This window comes from Entelurus aequoreus, linkage group LG09, assembly GCF_033978785.1.
Source record: "Entelurus aequoreus isolate RoL-2023_Sb linkage group LG09, RoL_Eaeq_v1.1, whole genome shotgun sequence".
NCBI classification, from domain to species: domain Eukaryota; kingdom Metazoa; phylum Chordata; class Actinopteri; order Syngnathiformes; family Syngnathidae; genus Entelurus; species Entelurus aequoreus.
In genome coordinates this window covers 35,453,575-35,473,206 of record NC_084739.1, presented here as the reverse complement: position 1 = coordinate 35,473,206, position 19,632 = coordinate 35,453,575, and the positions used below count along the sequence as shown (strand labels likewise).

At 42.3% G+C, this 19,632-nt stretch overlaps 2 protein-coding genes and 1 pseudogene across 2 annotated transcripts in view; 1 reads left to right on the top strand and 2 right to left on the bottom strand.

Moving 5' to 3' along the window:
* The window catches only part of LOC133657370 (cadherin-23-like), a 46,179-nt gene extending 45,811 nt beyond the window's left edge, over positions 1–368 (bottom strand). The window contains exon 1 of the mRNA XM_062058628.1: positions 162–368. Within this exon, the coding sequence (XP_061914612.1) occupies positions 162–336 (175 nt within the window). The 5' untranslated portion in view covers positions 337–368. The remainder of the gene's footprint in view (positions 1–161) is intronic.
* A 6,935-nt stretch (positions 369–7,303) lies between these two features.
* On the top strand, positions 7,304–13,148 carry LOC133656979 (ankyrin repeat and KH domain-containing protein 1-like; annotated as a pseudogene).
* Positions 13,149–16,304: 3,156 nt separating this feature from the next.
* The window catches only part of LOC133656978 (cadherin-23-like), a gene marked incomplete at its 5' end in the record, with an annotated part of 55,974 nt that continues 52,646 nt past the window's right edge, over positions 16,305–19,632 (bottom strand). Inside the window, 4 exons of the mRNA XM_062057869.1 lie at positions 16,305–16,346; positions 16,480–16,689; positions 18,849–18,982; positions 19,048–19,228. Of these exons, the coding sequence (XP_061913853.1) occupies positions 16,305–16,346; positions 16,480–16,689; positions 18,849–18,982; positions 19,048–19,228 (567 nt within the window). The remainder of the gene's footprint in view (positions 16,347–16,479; positions 16,690–18,848; positions 18,983–19,047; positions 19,229–19,632) is intronic.

The window sequence follows — 19,632 nt, the reverse complement described above, 5'->3', positions numbered from 1 at the left end:
AGGTGATATTATTGTTTTGTTTTTTTTGCTTTGAAAAATTTCACTGTTGCAAACAACACCTTTAAAGACCGAAATGGGGCTACAAAATGTTTTTGTTTATACCCACAAAAATTCTAGGACCGGCCCTGATCAAGGATATTAAAATGAGAATGATTTCTAACCGGTGTGTAGGTCAATGCCAAAGGACTCCTGCAGGCCTTCCACAGGATTGTTGCCATCATCCTTTGCCTCCACTGAAATGATGTAATACTCCAGCCGTGGATGCAGGTCGGGGTCCTTGGCGGTCAACGTGGCGACCACCACCCCAGGCGGCGTAGACTCGTTGACATTAATCATGGTTATAGGCTCTATAAAACGGGGACGTGAGTCATTGACATCATCCAGGATGACTGTCAGAGTGGCCGTGCCAGACATAGGTGGCGTGCCGCGATCCGTTGCCATGACAACCAGTCGGTACGATCCACGCTCCTCCCTGTCGAGGGTGGTGTTGCCAACCAGAACGGCACCGGAGAGCGCGTCAACCACAAATCGATCCTGCGCGCCGCTTACTAAGCGGTACATGAGCCAGCCGTTAGAGCCGGAGTCAGCGTCGATGGCGGACAGCTGGGTCACCACAACACCTGGAGGACACACGCCAAGCTTACACACTGTATTATACCAAACATTCACTATTGCTTTTTTTTTTTTTACACGCACCAGTCGGGCTGTTCTCTGGGAGTCTCACACCGAAACTGGAAGGACTGAAAACAGGTGGGTTGTCATTCTGGTCCAGGATGGTGACTGTGAGAGGAACACTGCTGTTTAATCCCCCAATGTCCTCCCCGACAAGGACCAGCTCTATCCGAGGCTCCTGATACGCCTCACGGTCCAACTTGGCTCCCTGTTGCACATGTATGACTCCTAGAGAAAGACACACACTGTTGTGGAGATACTTTCTACACATCTGTACCCATGCTATGGAGCGATTGTTACCAGTATTGGCATTCACAGTAAAAAGGTCCACTCGAGCTCCCAGCAGACGATACTTCACCACAGCATTGGGTCCAATATCCTTATCTACGGCCAGAATGGGCCCATTCAGCACTGTTACAGTACTACCTGGGGGGGTGAAGAGGCACGAATGTTGGAACTTTATGAAGACTTTTTATTTGAAATTAATCCTGGTTTCATTTGAAAGGATGATGAAATGATGATTTTCGCCTTTTCTGATTTATACTGGCTCTAGGCTTTGTGTGGCCCTAACAGTGTTGGGTTTGTTACTGAAAACCAGTAATGAGTTATAGTTACTAGTTACTTCATTTCAAAAGTAACTCAGTTACTAACTCAGTTACTTACACCAAAAAGTAATGCGTTACTTTGAAAAGTAAATATTTAGTTACTTCTTTTTTTCTTTTCTTTTTTAAAAGCTCCCATTAATGCCCTTTAGCCTTCATTTCAGTACTGTTATTGCACTGGAGAATAATACAATGTGTTGATCAACTTGACATGCATTTGCATCACTGAACTCTGCTAAGCAATGTGGTCTACATACAACACACAAACAATGTGGTCTACATACAACACACAAACAATGTGGTCTACATACAACACACAAACAATGTGGTCTACATACAACACACAAACAATGTGGTCTACATACAACACACAAACAATGTGGTCTACATACAACACACACACAATGTGGTCTACATACAACACACAAACAATGTGGTCTACATACAACACACAAACAATGTGGTCTACATACAACACACAAAGACAAAGATATGTTTCAAAGGCCAATTTGTTTCTGGCCAGAACAAATTCACAAAACTATTTTAAATAGCTGCAACATAATGGCACTTTAACTTGAACTTGAAGTAGATAGGATATTTGATCCAAGACACAACTTACATTTAACTAAAATGTTATTTTCTTTGTGCTCGACAAAAGAAAAGTATTGAGAATTTCTCCATGTTAAAAAAATCGACTCTTGGCTTCGCCTTGATGTCTTGTTAGTTGTTATGAGAGTAGTGTGTGTGTGTGGCCCTTTAAGATATGACAGCATGTGGGGGAGGGACGTCAGTGAGTGAGTGGGCGAGAGAGGTGAGCGAGCGCCGCGGCGACAGTGAGTGCTTGCAGGTGCTCTCTCTAGCTTGCTGGATGGCTGCGTGCAATAAAGTCACAAAGTTGCAACAAACCGCCGGCCTCGTCATTCACCCTCAGCTGTAAAGACCACTTCCGGGTAAAGTGAAGGTTGTTAGCCCCGAAGGAACGTCTCCCCTGCGCTCCTCAACTACGGTATGGGAGTCCCCCCCGCCCCCACCCACAGAAAGCACATACGCCCTTTCTTTTCCACCGCAGCGCTGCCACAAAACACACTCAGATCTTCAGTTTCTAGCCGATACTACATAAAAAATAACGTAAAATAACGCAGTAACGCATCATGTAGTAACGGTAACTGAGTTACTGAATATAAAAAATAACGCGTTAGATTACTAGTTACCGCCGAAACTAACGGCGTTACACTAACGCGTTACGCGTTAGTCCCAACACTGGGCCCTAAACACAATTTTGTTTGTGATCTTTAATATTACTATTAGATTCCAGAAGGGCTCCCACCCCACCGTAAACCTAACGTCACCACCCCACATACACACGCTCAGTAAATTTACATGCACTAAGAAAACTGATTATTGGCATCATTTGGTTGAAACTAACTTTTTAGAACACATGTATAAACCCTAACAAGGTTAAAGTCATACATAGTGTAATACCTCCAAGATGCTGTATGGAAAAAAAGAAGAAGTTTGGGAACACTTTAGTATGGGAACACATTTTCACCATTAATTAGTTGCTTATTAACATGCAAATTAGTAACATATTGGCTCTTAATTAGTCATTATTAAGTACTTATTAATGCCTTATTCTGCATGGCCTTATTATACAACCAGTATGCCATTAACTAAGAGTCTTCCCTCAATAACCTCAGAATTATTGCTTATTAGTAACACTAACCCTTATATGTTTCCCTAGTGTCCAAATAACTCTAAATTAAGTTTTTGTTACTTTAATAAGCAACTAATTAATGGTGAATATTTTCCCCATACTAAAGTGTTACCAAAAGTTGTTTTTACTTTTTAAATATGAAATTAACGTTCAGTATCTAGAGTAGGAGTCATTAGGCTTTTTTAGGCTAAAGGTGTGATGATCCGTTGCCCGGATCATGTTTTGCTCTATTAGTTTTACGACTTCAGTTCTGTCTACAGCACCCCTGGGTTTGTGTTTTTCTGTTACGATGTGGTCGCATGTTTAGGCGTGGGTCGTTCTCCCAAGATGCAGACGAAACTCCGGATGCAGTGTGCAGGTAAGAAAATTATTTATTGTCCATAAATCGTTTGAAATACAAAAAATATGCAGCGCGGTACCCACGACACGGAAAACAAAAATGGCTTAGCCAAAAGGATGCTAGTCAAAAACACGAGCAGGAACAAAAACATAACTTGTTGCATGTAGGCAAACAAGACAGCCAGACAGTGTGTGGCGAAAAACAGGAATATGTAGCTCTCTGATTAGTGCCCAGGAGCAGGTGAGCGTCCCGAACACTAATCAGAGGCGGGTGAAACTAATCAGCACCCGTGGTAACCAAAACACAAACCCAGGGGTGCTGAAAACAGAACTGGGGTAGTAAAACTAATAGAACAAAACATGATCCGGGCAACGGATCATCACAAAAGGATCCCTAAAATATCCTAAAGCCCCCTAAATTATTTGGTGGTTTTTTTTTTATGAAAGTAAATTTTTTTGGTTTTTATTTTACAAATAGTGCTGACAAATGTATCATAAAGTAGCCAGACTGAGTTTTAGTAATCATACAACCTGTCATTATTGACTTGAAAATTATCATAAATATGTCAAGTTTACCTTTATTCATTATGTAAAGATTATCTGAATCATGTAGGATTATCATTAGTGGATAATAATAATCATTAAATACGTCATTATTATAAATATTATTGATATATTATTCTTAGTTAATCTATTGAGGGTTAAGCATCCTCTGTCTTTCAAAACTAGGGTTGCCTCTGTTTCGAACTTTAATCAAGGAACGCACCACAATAAGATGCAAAAGTGAAACTTAAACATAACGTTGTCCGATGTTGCTTCAAATAGATTTCTTATATTTTCATCTTTCTTCTATCATCCTGGTTCCCAAGTGCTGCAGCTGTGTGTGAATGCATAAATGTGAGCTCTAATGAATTTATGACGTCGGTGTTGAGGGAACAGTGAAGTGTTCTTTCTAATGCTGGGTTTGCTGCTACCATTATGCATTTTTACAAGACGGTGTCAGTTTTGTTACACATTGCTAATCTAATTCAAACAACCTTATTATTTAATTTTGACAGCAAAATATATTTTGATTTCATTTTTGTTTCATTTAATTTATAACTCACAAAATTTTAATTAAAAAATTATTGACAAAAGCCTAGGCCATGATCATGGTTGCGGCCCTAGACAACCGCATAGAACGTTTATGTGTCGGTCCTGCCCTGGATACTCGTGTTAAACAATGCCAAAGTGTCAAATCATAAGGTTCATGTAGTTTGGCATGCCTCTGACCACTGTGTTGTGAGTGAGTATTTTTTTTTTACCAGCATATACAGTGCGACGTCACAGTGAGGTGGACATACTTGTTTGGACATTTTGCATAAGCTATCCACCAGAGGCTGCGATGAGGTAGCGACTTGTCCAGGGTGTACCCTACCTTCCACCGGAGTGCAGCTGGAATAGTCTCCAAAATAGGCTCACAAAATCTTTTGCCATATTTTCGATTGATACCAAAATGCGTATTATCATCTAAAACTAATGTAAAGTATCCAAACAACAAAGGAATGAGTGCTTATTACATTCTAACATAAGTGTAGATATAATGTAAACAGATATTAACAGTAAATGAACAAGTAGATTAATAACTAATTTTCTACCGCTTGTCCCTCATAATTCTGACAAAACAATTGAATGGGGTATGACACAATATGTTAGTGATTACGCCAGCAGCCATATTAGGAGCCTTTGTTTGCTTACTTACTCTTATTTTATGACAATTTCTTCTTTGATTGCAATTAGAAACATATATTTAATGTATCATAAGATTTTCTGTTCAAATAAAAAGGAGATGAAAAATGTTTTACATTTTTGTGGTCCCCTTTATTTTGAAAAGTTTCGAAAAGGATCGAAATACGGTTTGGTAGCGGTATATGGTACCAAAATGCCATCCATCCATTTTCTACCGCTTGTCCCTTTCGGGGTCGCGGGGGGTGTTGGAGCCTATCCCAGGTGCATTTGGGCAGAAGGCGGGGTACACCCTGGACAAGTCGCCACCTCATCGCAGGGCCAACACAGATAGACAGACATTGTATACACATCCATCCATCCATTTTCTACCGCTTGTCCCTTTTTGGGGATATATATATATATACTTATATATCCCACGACCTCGAGAGGGACAATCCGTGGAAAATGGATGTATATATATAAACACTTTTCAAAACTTTTCTAAATAAAGGGACCACAAAAAATGTTTTTGGCTTTAATTTAGCAGAAAATCTTTCTTATTGCAATCAAAGAATAATTTTGTCAAAAAATTATATATATATATATATATATATATATATATATATATATATATATATATATATATATATATATATATATATATATATATATATATATATATATATATATATATATATATATATATATCAAAAGTCAACATTTTTAACTAAACTTTAAGCTCATATGGATAAAAGTTTGGAAATTAATCCATAAAATAAGCAAATTTATTCTATACTGAAAAGCAACGTTTTCTCTTGTATCACACATTTCAGCTTTTTAAAGAGGAAATCAAATCTGTCTTTGGAGTGAAAACTAGCAGTATACAAACAGGAAGTGGTGCAGACTTGTTAAACACAATTTTTTCAGTAAGAAGCTCTTCTGCTAACGGCAGAAAAAGAGGTGAAACATTCACACATGCACACACACACATCCACACTCATGCTACCTGCTGCAGAGTTCTCAGTTATCTCTGCCCTGTAACTGTTCCTGCTGAATACAGGCCTGTTGTCATTCTCATCCAGAATAGTTATGACCAAGAGGTCCGAATCCTGGTGGAGAAATTTGCATTCATAATGGTACCAACTTTGTACAGCGTCTCACACAAGATTGGTGAATTGGTAAAATTCTACTACATGGACAGAGTATTGATTCAATTATTGCTGAAAATGGTGTGAACATGCAGTGAGCAAAGTGGGATTACCCTGCGAGCAATGCGGGGATTCTCAGGGTTATCTTTGACAGTGATAGTGAGTCTGTACTCAGCCATTCGCTCCCTGTCCAGTGGTCTGTTCACCTGCACCACACCTGACTGGAAGATACAGAGAGGAGATTTTAAATACACTACAATAATCATTGCAAAAACACAAACTTTGCATTCTGATTCGATCAGTTTTTGAGAAAACCAGCAATTACATGCATTTTTGGTGAGCAACACCAGTCCTAAACTAGGCCCTGGCTTCAAACACGAGTTCACAAATCCCAACTGGTTGAGAGGTAAGTCGAGCAGCGCTAGCCAATGAGCTAAACGTGCTGTTAACTCATTGTCCATCGCACCTCAATCTTAAATTTGACAATCACTGTTCTAAACAGTTCTAAATGACTGATTATAATCCAATGCAATTGTATTTGGCTTGATTGATTGATTGAGACTTTTATTAGTATGTTGCACAGTGAAGTGCATATTCTGTACAATTGACCACTAAATGGTAACACCCGAATACGTTTTTCAACTTGTTTAAGTCGGGGTCCTGTTGAAATGTTAAGACATGTACAGCACTAAAAAAAAGCACACATGCACTTAAACAATTCAGCAAGTTCAAAAAGGATAAGGAGGAAGCAAAGTTTATTTGATCCCACCAAAAGGAATTAAGTGTCTGATATGGTACATACTAGTACTTTAAGTTATTTGCTTAACGTACTAAGTACTTGTTCTATTTCGATTACGTTTATTCCAAAGATTGTGTTTTTCCTCGGTTGTTGAAAAGATTTGTTGAGCCTTACCTGGTAACCTTTTATTTCTTGCTTCGTACGGGATTTTAGTGGTTTGAAAATGTACAAGATCTGTAAATTTTATTATTTTTGATTCAATAAACAATGAATTTGTATGTTCCAATAACTAGCCTTATGGATTATCTTAACTGCTCTTTTTTGCAGTACTTGTTAATGTATGAAGTGTACTAATGTATTATTTCTACACAGTAATTCAGATATGGTAACAGCAAAGAATAGTACACACTACACCAGGGGTGTCAAAACTTTTGGACTGGGGGAGTGCATTCAAAGTAATCATATATATATATATATATATATATATATATATATATATATATATATATATATATATATATATATATATATATATATATATATATATATATATATATATATAGAGTCGAGGTTACTGCGGTTTATCCGTTATACAGTGTTCAATACCGGGGTAGAGCGGAATATCCCCTGAAGAGCAGAGAAACCTGCTTGTAGGGATGAAATAGCATCTGTGTTTTTTCCTGACTTAACGTATATACATATATATATATATATATATATATATATATATATATATATATGTAACAGGGTCAATTATGTCTTGTAAATAATGTATTTTATAATGCTTTATTATTGTTATAATTACACAAAATGTGTAAGTTACATGTAAATACCTGGATATTGTTCAATGTTTTGTCAATTTGGAACCATTGTCTCGTTGTCCCTCCTACTGCAATAATTACTGTGACACCTGTCTTTTTATATGCGTTGGACACGCCTTCCAACTTCCCTTTTGTCCACGATAACGGGAGAGGTAGGCGTGCATGCGACGACAGAAATGTTATTGTCATGTTAAGAATTTAAGTTCACTATCTTTTTCTGTATTATATTTGTGTAGGGACTTGACGATGGAAACAAAGTTATTGACGACAATTGTATGTTGTGTATTGTCAGGTATGTTTATTTCACTGTTGTACTTCCCTTTTGTCCACGATAACGGGAGAGGGACTTGACGATGGAAACAAAGTTATTGACGACAATTGTATGTTGTGTATTGTCAGTAAAGTGCAGCTGAGCAATCCATGGTATCGGTCGTGTTCCATTAAAGCCACACAACGCAGAGGAAAAGACCACCGGTTACACTTGGTGCCGTGACCCGGATGAGGAAGGCGTGGTAGTCGAAGGAGAAGTTGTACTTGTTGGGCAGCGTGACCGAGTACAGGCCCGTCTTCTGCACATGGGCCACAGCCTCCTCAGCAGCCCCCACTGCCCCCTTCACCGCAGGCCCAACCCCAGCCACCGCCTCCACCTCTTCATGCAGCCTTTGTTCCTGTCCAGCCTCTGCCGGAATACAACCCTGCAGACTACCCAGGAAGTACTTGCCCTGACCTCCAAAGGGTACTGGTAGGCCAACAGATGCTGGGCCAACAGCAGCAGGGCCAAGGTCAACAGTTATCTGGGTTAGGTCCTGGAATGATTCCTCAGCAGCCCCCGGATGGTCTCATGGTTGCCACACCTGCACAGACGCTCACTGACACGCTGGATGACATCATGGCAGCTATGAGCAGCCGCGTGCCCATGCTTAACACAACCACCTCACCCACTCCCTTGTCCCAACCGCCCACACAGACGTCTGCTAACATCTCCTCGCCACCATCTGTGCTCCCCCTCTACCCCTCGGTTGACATCGATGCACACACGGAGAGTAACCATGACACAGCGTTGATACTGGCATGTGCAGGAGGGCGCGAGGAGCTAGTGTCTGTCCTCATTGCACGGGGAGCCAACATTGAGCACCGCGACAAAAAGGCTTTACCACTCTCATCCTGGCTGCTACCGCTGGCCATGTTGGCGTTGTGGAAGTGCTCCTCAACAAAGGGGGTGACATCGAGGCCCAGTCTGAAAGAACCAAAGACACACCTCTCTCCTTGGCCTGCTCTGGGGGACGACAAGAGGTTGTCGAGTTGTTGCTGTTACGGGGAGCCAATAAGGAACACCGCAATGTTTCAGACTACACACCTTTGAGCCTTGCTGCCTCAGGCGGTTATGTTAACATCATCAAGATACTCCTCAATGCTGGAGCTGAAATCAACTCCAGGACCGGCAGCAAACTAGGAATCTCTCCCTTGATGCTGGCAGCGATGAATGGTCACGTACCGGCAGTGAAGTTGTTGCTGGATATGGGCTCAGACATCAACGCCCAAATTGAGACCAACAGGAACACAGCTCTGACCCTAGCCTGCTTTCAGGGGCGGGCTGAGGTTGTTAGTCTGCTGCTCGATCACAAGGCCAACGTTGAACATCGTGCTAAGACTAGTCTTACTCCTCTGATGGAAGCGGCTTCAGGGGGTTATGCCGAGGTTGGCCGTGTTCTTTTAGATAAAGGTGCTGATGTCAATGCTCCACCAGTTCCCTCATCCGAGACACTGCTCTCACCATTGCTCCTGACAAGGGTCATTACAAGTTTTGTGAGCTGCTTATCAATAGGGGAGCCCATATTGATGTACGCAACAAGAAAGGAAATACGCCTCTTTGGCTGGCAGCAAATGGCGGTCATTTTGATGTGGTCCAGCTCTTGGTGCACGCCAGTGCCGATGTGGATGCAGCAGATAACCGCAAAATCATGCCTCTCATGGCTGCTTATCGCAAGGGTCATGTAAAAGTGGTGCAGTACCTTGTCAAGGAAGTCAACCAATTCCCATCAGATATCGAGTGCATGAGATTCATAGCCACCATTGCTGACAAGGAGCTGTTGAAGAAGTGCCACCAGTGCATGGAGACCATTGTCAAAGCCAAAGACCAACTAGCAGCTGAGGCCAACAAAAACGCGAGCATTCTCCTCAAGGAGCTAGATCTAGAGAAGTCTCGAGAGGAGAGCAAAAAGCAGGCTCTGGCTGCCAAGCGAGAGAAGCGCAAGGAGAAATGCAAGAAGAAGAAAGAGGAGCAGAAGAGGAAGCAGGAGGAAGAGGAGGGCCTGAAAACCAAGGAGGACTTCTCGGATATGCAGGAGCTGAAGGAAGATTCCGCAGAAGAAACAGAGGTTCCTATTGAGCCTCCCAGTGCAACTACCACCACCACCATCGGTATATCTGCCACCTCAACCACTTTTACCACAGTTTTTGGTAAGAAGAGAGCAAGTGTAGCCACGACCCCGATTACCAACCGCAAGAACAAAAAGAACAAGACCAAGGACTTGCCAAATGAATCGATAATATTACAGGATCCGCAGGTTGCACTTGCACAGCACAAGGCTGACAAAAACAAAATCCATGGTGAACCCCGAGGTGGAGGGGGTACGGCAGGTGGCAACAGTGATTCTGACCCTTTGGATAGTACCGACTATGCAAGTGAAAGCAGCAGCAGTGGAGGGAAGAGCCAGGAACTCAACTACCTCCCTGACCTCACCTCATCCACGTCGTCGTCCTCTTCTTCCTCCTCATCATCTTCCTCTGCCCCTTCTTTGGGAGCCACCCAGTCCCAAGCTCTTGGAGTTGGCCCCGAAAAAAGACACTGTCCTCAGCCTCAAACTGAAGTCAAGTTGGACAAGGTCACGGTCTCCATCTCAAAACCAACACAAAAAGCTCCAGACATGAGCGACTCCACCTCAAACACTTTACCCTCTCCATTCAAGACCATGGCTCTTCCGGTTACCTCACCCAACAGTAAGTTCAGCCTTACGAGCCCCAAAAGGGGCCAGAAGAGGGAAGAAGGTTGGAAGGAAGTTGTCCGGAGATCTAAAAAGCTTTCGGTGCCAGCCTCTGTCGTGTCACGTATCATGGGCCGTGGAGGCTGCAACATCATAGCCATTCAAGATGTGACAGGCGCCCACATCGATGTGGACAAACAGAAAGACAAGAATGGCGAGAGGATGATCACCATTAGGGGAGGCACGGAGTCTACACGATACGCAGTCCAGCTAATCAATGCTCTAATCCAAGACCCAGCCAAAGAGCTTGAGGATCTGATCCCTCGGAATCACATTAGAGCCCCAGGCTCAAAAATGTCCTCGGCTTCTTTCTCCAGCTCTGCAGGGGGAGGCAGTGGTCCAAATTCGGGGCCAAAGTCACTTAGCTCTCTGGTAACCTCTACAGGCATGTCGTTCCAGCCTTCATCATCCACGTCGTCGTCCTCTTTTTAGGCCGGAAAGATTGGGAAAGGCCTCTCATCAAATGTCAGACAACCTTTCCCGGTATCTCTACGCCTCGCGTATGCCCACCCTCAGCTGGCCCTCCTGGCCACTCAGACCATGCACCAGATCAGACACCCTCGGCTTCCCATGGCCCAGTTTGGTGGCACTTTCTCTCCAGCAGCCAGCACCTGGGGACCCTTTCCTGTGCGACCCGTGAGTCCAGGCAGTGCTAATAGCTCCCCCAAACATAATGGAGGCAGTGCCGCAGGCCAGGCAAGACCCAACACGACCCCAAGCGAGCATAGCCACACTTCCAGCTCCGCAGCTTCAGTCACCACTACCAACACCATGACCACCACCGCCACCAGTGCTCCCAACTCATCTACGTCAGCATCGCCTCACACCCCCAACCCCACCCCATACAATCCTCAGCCGAACATTCCCACACCCTCTTCGGTCCGTAAACAACTCTTCGCCCCAGATCCCAAGTTGGCTGCTGTCACCACCGTGTCTGTCGCCACAACTGCAACGAGTGGCGGAAATGCAGTACGAGGCACAGGTTCGCCTGCACACCACAGCTCCTCTGCAACTGCAGCTCACAGTTCCCAGCAGTCGGTGGGTGCCGTCTCACAGCCGGCTCTCCAGCAAGGTAAAAGCGAACCCAGTGGTGTTGTGACTCCAGGAAAAGAAAAGCCCCCTCAACATGCTGAGAGTCAGCCAGTTTCTGCCAGCGAAACCATCACTTCTGTTGGTTTTTCCACAGCGGCTATGGCTTTGCCCCCCCTATCCTCGTCTGTGTCATCCACAGAGCTTCCCCCAGCGCCTTCATTCAGACCAGGGTGCAAATTTTGAAAGTGAACTGATTGCTGAACTCTTGATGTTGTCAGGAGTTGACAAGTCTCACACTTCCCCCTACCATCCTATGGGAAACGGTGGGACGGAGCGGTTTAACCGCACTTTGGGCAACATGTTGAGATCATTTCCCCCTCGCTCCAAGCAGAAATGGCCCCAAATGATCCAGACAATGACTTTTGTGTATAATTGCACTGTGCATGAGACGACTGGGTTTGCGCCTTTTTATTTGATGTTTGGGAGAACCCCGAGATTGCCGGTAGATCTCCTCTTTAAGAATGTGTTTCGGGATGAGACTGTGTGTGACTATAACATATATGTAAAGTCCCTTTTAGAGGACCTGCATTGTGCTATGACGCTTGCCCAGAAGAACTGCTCTGCTGAGCAGAAGCATCAGAGCAACCAGTACAACAGAAAGGTCAAAGGTCAGCCTCTTTCCCTTGGCGACCAGGTGCTGTTGGCAAACAAAGGTGTCAAAGGGAAGCATAAACTTTCTGACAAGTGGTTGCCTGTTATACACAGTGTGGTGGCCTCAAAACCCGACCTGCACATCTACCGGATCAAGGATCCAGAGGGGAATGAACAGGTTGTTCACCGTAACCTGTTGCTCCAGGTTAACTTCCTGCCGTTAGACGGAGCTTTGGATGATGATGCTGGACCAGTGGTCATGCCTGCCACAGCAGTATTTGATGGGTGTGAGTCAGAGGTGTCGGATACGGCAGCTGCAACTGTTGGGACATCCCATGCTGGTTCCCTCTTGAGTGCTGATGCTTGTGATGATAGCCGTACTGCCTCATGGGTCCATGAGCAGTCTTCCTTTGATGAGCCTCAGTGTTCAGAGTCCGCTGAAGTAGTCTCCCCTACAGACAGTGGCCATATTGCTGCTCTGGATCCCCCGATAGCTCTCCCTGCTCCCTCACTGCAATTAGTCCAAGTTGGTCCACCTCAAGCATCTGGTGCTGAGAACCAATTTGCCTCGCGGTTTGGCAGAGTCATTAAACCTGTTTACCGTTTAATAGAGTCCATGGTTCAACCTGAGTCCATATTAGGGGTCGAGCCAGGCTCCCATACTGTTATTAATGTGTGAGATATGACCAGAAAGCTGTTTTATGCTGCTCTTGGTGTGGACTCAATGTTCTGAAAAACTAATTTTTCCCTAATCACCCAAAATGTTGGCCTGTGTATGTGTGGTGTATAAGGCACCTCACCTTGTCTATAGAGTACTATGAGTTCTTGCCAGGCGCCAAGCAAGTCTCTTGTTCTCTTATCCTTTAAATAGGAAGGGTATATCGCTGTTTAATGCAAATTTGTGATTTTCATGGCCATTGTGTTTACACATGTGTACTGTTCTTGCAAACCAGACTTTTGTGTAATTCTTGGGGGGTGAGTGTAACAGGGTCAATTATGTCTTGTAAATAATGTATTTTATAATGCTTTATTATTGTTATAATTACACAAAATGTGTAAGTTACATGTAAATACCTGGATATTGTTCAATGTTTTGTCAATGTGGAACCATTGTCTCGTTGTCCCTCCTACTGCAATAATTACTGTGACACCTGTCTTTTTATATGCGTTGGACACGCCTTCCAACTTCCCTTTTGTCCACGATAACGGGAGTTATTGTAATTGTATTGTCATGTTAAGAATTTAAGTTCACTGTTTTTTTCTGTATTATATTTGTGTAGGGACTTGACGATGGAAACAAAGTTATTGACGACAATTGTATGTTGTGTATTGTCAGGTATGTTTATTTCACTGTTGTACTTCCCTTTTGTCCACGATAACGGGAGAGGGACTTGACGATGGAAACAAAGTTATTGACGACAATTGTATGTTGTGTATTGTCAGTAAAGTGCAGCTGAGCACTTTACACAACGCAGAGGAAAAGACCACCGGTTACATATATATATATATATATACATATATATATATATATATGATTAATAATTGGTAATTAAGAGTATGTGAAAATTTGACCCCCATCTTGTTTACTTCCTTGAAGACCTATTTAAAGACCTTTAATCAATCAGAAATATCAAGCAGCTAAAATGCACCAAACATGGACCCCGACTTAAACAAGTTGAAAAACTTATTCGGGTGTTACCATTTAGTGGTCAATTGTACGGAATATGTACTTCACTGTGCAACCTACTAATAAAAGTCTCAATCAATCAATCAATCAGAGTGTTTTGCATGTATCCCATTATCCCATGCAATTGAGATATATGCGTGTAGTTTTGATTTATTTATGCTGAATGGGTGATTTTTTATAATATCCACAAAGTTCAATGAGCAGGATTTGTTATGTGTAACCATGTTTGTTGAAATTTTGTGTTGGTTGATTTTTTTTTTCTGCATCATGACTAGGGAAGGTTGTTTGAATTAGCTCACATAAGGAAATGCTGTGCACTTGTTTACACTGATCTACAACAAATGGCCACTGACTCGATTTACTCTGTTGGCCTCCAGGTAGCAACACAATGCAGCCATCAGCCTGCTGAATAGTTGAATATCATATGAAAACACAGCGCCTGGCCAAGTTGCTTAATGGACTCGTGCCGTCTCGTGGGCCATATTGAAAACGCCGGCTGTCCGCACATTGCCTACGGGCCGTGGTTTGGTCATGGCTGCACTACACAGTATGGAGTGATATTTAGTTCAGAATCTATTTTGCTTTATTTATCATTGAATATTTCTTGCCACTTTATGTTGTTTGTACTAACAGTGTGTTTTCCAAATAATGTTATTATTTAACTAAAACTTTTATACTAAACATATAGTCGATGAGTGTCAATCAAAGGGAGCTTTATCTTTGTATGATTTAGACTTCAATGTTGTGAGTTGTACAAAACCCAAAACCAGTGAAGTTGGCACGTTGTGTAATTCGTAAATAAAAACAGAATACAATGATTTGCAAATCCTTTTCAACTTATATTCAATTGAATGGACTGCAAAGACAAGATATTTAATGTTCGAACTGAGAAACGTATCTTTTTTTTTCCAATTAACCATTAACTTAGAATTTAATGGCAGCAACTCATTGCAAAACAGTTGGCACAGGGGAATTTTTACCGCTGTGTTACATGGCCTTTCCTTTTAACAACACTCAGTAAACGTTTGGGAACTGAGGAGACCAATTTTTGAAGCTTTTCAGGTGGAATTATTTCCCATTCTTGCTTGATGTACAGCTTAAGTTGTTCAGCAGTCCGGGGTCTCCGTTGTGGTATTTTTGGCTTCACATAGCGCCACAGATTTTCAATGGGAGACAGGTCTGGACTACAGGCAGGCCAGTCTAGTACCCGCACTCTTTTACTATGAAGCCACGCTGTTGTAACATGTGGCTTGGCATTGTCTTGCTGAAATAAGCAGGGACGTCCATGATAACGTTGCTTGGATGGCAACATATGTTGCTCCAAAACCTGTATGTACCTTTCAGCATAAAATTAAAGTTACCCATGCCTTGGGCACTAATACACCCCCATACCATCACAGATACTGGCTTTTGAACTTTGCGCCTATAACAATCCGGATGGTTCTTTTCCTCTTTGTTCCGGAGGACACGACGTGCACAGTCTCCACAAACAATTTGAAATGTGGACTAATGTGGTGATATCCTTTACACACTGATGTCGGTTTTTGATGCAGTACCGCCTGAGGGATCCAAAGTATCGGGTATTCAATGTTACGTGCAGTGATTTCTCCAGATTTTCTGAACCTTTTGATGATATTACAGACCGCAGACGGTGAAATCCCTAAATTCCTTGCAATAGCTCGTAGAGAAATGTTGTTCTTAAACTGTTCGACACTTTGCTCACGGATTTGTTCACAAAGTGGTGACCCTCGCCCCATCCTTGTTTGTGAATGACTGAGCGTTTCATGGAAGCTGCTTTTATACCCAATCATGGCACTCATCTGTTCCCAATTAGCCTGTTCACCTGTGGGATTTTCTTTTCTTTTTTGCCACTTGTGCCAGCTTTTTTGAAACATGCTGCAGGTATCAAATTCCAAATGAGCTCATATTTGCAAAAAATAACAAAGTTTTTCAATTCGAAAGTTAAGTATCTTGTCTTTGCAGTCTATTCAATTAAATATAGGTTGAAAATAATTTGAAAATCATTGTATTCTGTTTTTATTTACGATTTACACAACTTGCCAACTTCACTGGTTTTGGGGTTTGTAAATGTGTGTACTATTTGATATAAATGACAGCTCAGCATAAGTAAAATTCAAATATTAGGGTTCACGTCCCCTTTGCTGTCTCCCAAATCGCACGATAGGCACACTGGAACAAAACAGTAAATTTTTGGTTAAGTTGTGATGCCAAATTGCCGCGTATGTGCTTGTAATACAAATGAGCAAGGATGTTCTAATTTGTGAAATCTAATAAAGCCATCTTTATTATGGCCTTGACTCACTGTGTCGTTGATGTAGAAGGCTCCATCCTGGTTGCCAGCAGTAATGTTGTAGGAGAGCAGTGCATTGCGCCCACTGTCTGCATCTCTAGCCCGGACTCGGGCCACAGATGTATGTATAGAAGCGCCCTCGCTCACACTGGTGTTGTAAGGCAGGTTTAGGAGGACAGGGTCATTGTCGTTTATATCTCGGACCTGAACCCCCACTACAACCTGAGGGAAACAGAAGAACAAATGTCCACACTTATTTGTGTGAAACAACTTTTACACTTTTTAATCAAACTCCAATCAAAACAAGAATTATAACACAATAAAGGACATACATTCTTCTATAATTATTAATTGTTAGCGCAAAATGAAATCATTAAAACTAATGATGTCTCGAGCAGCGTTTTTGGCCTCAGAACAGATCTGATTTCGAGTCCCGATCCGATACTTTTTAACAATAGATAATAGAACTGACATTTTTTTTAAACTAAAGTAAACACAATAACTCATTTTTTAAACCTCATCTTATTAAATATTTAATTTGCCAGTATTGTAAATCAGATTATGTATGTATGTAAGTAGAGACGTCCGATAATATCGGACTGCCGATATTATCGGCCGATAAATGCTTTAAAATGGAATAACGGAAATTATCAGTATCGGTTTCAAAAAGTAAAATGTATGACTTTTTAAAACGCCGCTGCACGGAGTGGTACACGGACGTAGGGAGAAGTACAGAGCGCCAATAAACCTTAAGGCACTGCCTTTGCGTGCCGGCCCAATCACATAATATCTACGGCTTTTCACACACACAAGTGAATGCAACGCATACTTGGTCAACAGCCATACAGGTCAGACTGAGGGTGGCCGTATAAACAACTTTAACACTGTTACAAATATGCGCCACACTGTGAACCCACACCAAACAAGAATGACAAACACATTTCGGGAGAACATCCGCACCGTAACACAACATAAACACAACAGAACAAATACCCAGAACCTCTTGCAGCACTAACTCTTCCGGGATGCTACAATATACACCCCCCCCCCCAACCCCGCCCACCTCATCCTCCTTATGCTCTCTCAGGGAGAGCATGTCCCAAATTCCAAGCTGCTGTTTTGAGGCATGTTAAAGAAAATAATGCACTTTGTGACTTCAATAATAAATATGGCAGTGCCATGTTGGCATTTTTTTCCACAACTTGAGTTGATTTATTTTGGAAAACCTTGTTACATTGTTTAATGCATCCAGCGGGGCATCACAACAAAATTAGGCATAATAATGTGTTAATTCCACGACTGCATATATTGGTATCGGTTGATATCGGAATCAGTAATTAAGAGTTGGACAATATCGGAATATTGGATATCGGCAAAAAAGCCATTATCGGACATCTCTATATGTAAGTGTCACATGCTACATACAATTTTTTACAAATAAAATAAAGTGTCTAGTGCACAATAACTCAACAAAAGCAAAATCTACTAATGGCTCTCAATTAAATAATTTGTGTTTTCCCTTCAAACCCTTTCTGTCGCCAGACACCTACTCCCTGAGTTTGTAAACAACAACAAAAACGACCAAATGAAAAAATGTTGTAGTACTAAGAACAAGAACAAAAACGATGTAATCGTTTTGGTATCGTTTATGTACTTATATTATACTCGGTATCGATAGTATCGATGGTTTACGTTGAAGCTTTAGCGGTTAGCTTCTTGTGTCGTCCTGCTGGGTGTGTGTGAGTAGCCTGCTTAGTCATTTCTTTTCCTCTAGTCTTCCAGTGACTTGGAAAAAACAATAGTTTATTTTTCCGCTACGGTGATGAGGATTAGTATCTTAGAAGAGGCTTTGCACAGTGAATCCATTGCAACTTGGTCTCAAATTTGAGCCGGTGCTCTGACACGACACGCAGTCTCCTTGAATTCACGCATGAATCTCCTGCATGTTTGTAACAATGAATATGTAAATGTAATTATGCCTTCCTGAGCGTGCATTCCTTTTGGAGAAATCTCTCATGTGAGTACAATCTTTAGCCAAACACTCGGACAAAGCTGCGGTAAAGGTCAGTTCAGATCGGTTAAAAAGGCAAATATCGGCCCCGGTTGGATTCCTTGATCGCGATCACGACATCTCTGATTAAAACATAAAACCAGTGGGACAGTAAGGGGAACATTGCCATTACTATTTTATCAGTGACAGAGCAGGAAGCGGCTAGGAACATGTTTGTGGTAAAACTTTGTATAATGCGCCCTGTCATTCATCAAACAACATTTTACGCGCACTTCTTCATACAAAACGGGGCCCCCCCACGTATCGCGGGGCCCTACGCACAGCGAGTGATATGCTTATATGGAGGGGCGACCCTGATTCTTGGACCCACCGAGCTGTTGCGTGATGGAGTGCCCAGGTCTCGAGCTGTGACAGTGATGTTGTAAAAGGCGGTGGTCTCTCTGTCCAACTCGATATCCTTCCTCACTCGGAGGTCCCCCTCGACGGGAGAAACCATGAACTCATCTGAAATATAAGGCTCTTTGAATAACATATCAGTTTCCTACCATAAACTTCAGATCAGCACCAACTTTGATTATCTCCAGCAGTGATGCTGTACTCCACTTTGCCATTCAGTCCCGAGTCTTCATCACTGGCTCTGAGTGTCCAGACCCGAGGACCCGGTTGGCCCTCAGTCACTTCAAAGGGGCCCTCATAGGCTCTGGGGAAGGTGGGTGTCACGTCATTCACGTCTAAGACGTTCACCAGCACCTACGGAGGAAGAGTGAGTTGAAATTGATGAAATGTTGTTTGACACTCACACAATTAATGGACACTGGAAGAGACATAGTCAATTAGCAGAATGTCAATTAATGTATTCAGTCAATTGCAATATATCACATAGTGTGTTTGCAGAACGACCACTTTTTATTCTCTGTTCTAACAGAACTCAATATTAAGCATTATTATCTTTGTAAAGCTCTTCAGCTTTTGTAACTAATGAAGTCTTGACACACGATCAAGAACATATACTTGTACTGTATGTACAAGGCCTATCTGTGCTCTAAGGCAGTGTTTTTCAACCACTGTGCCGCGGCACACTAGTGTGCTGTGAGATACAGTCTGGTGTGCCGTGGGAGATTATATAATTTCACCTAATTGGGTTAGAAATATTT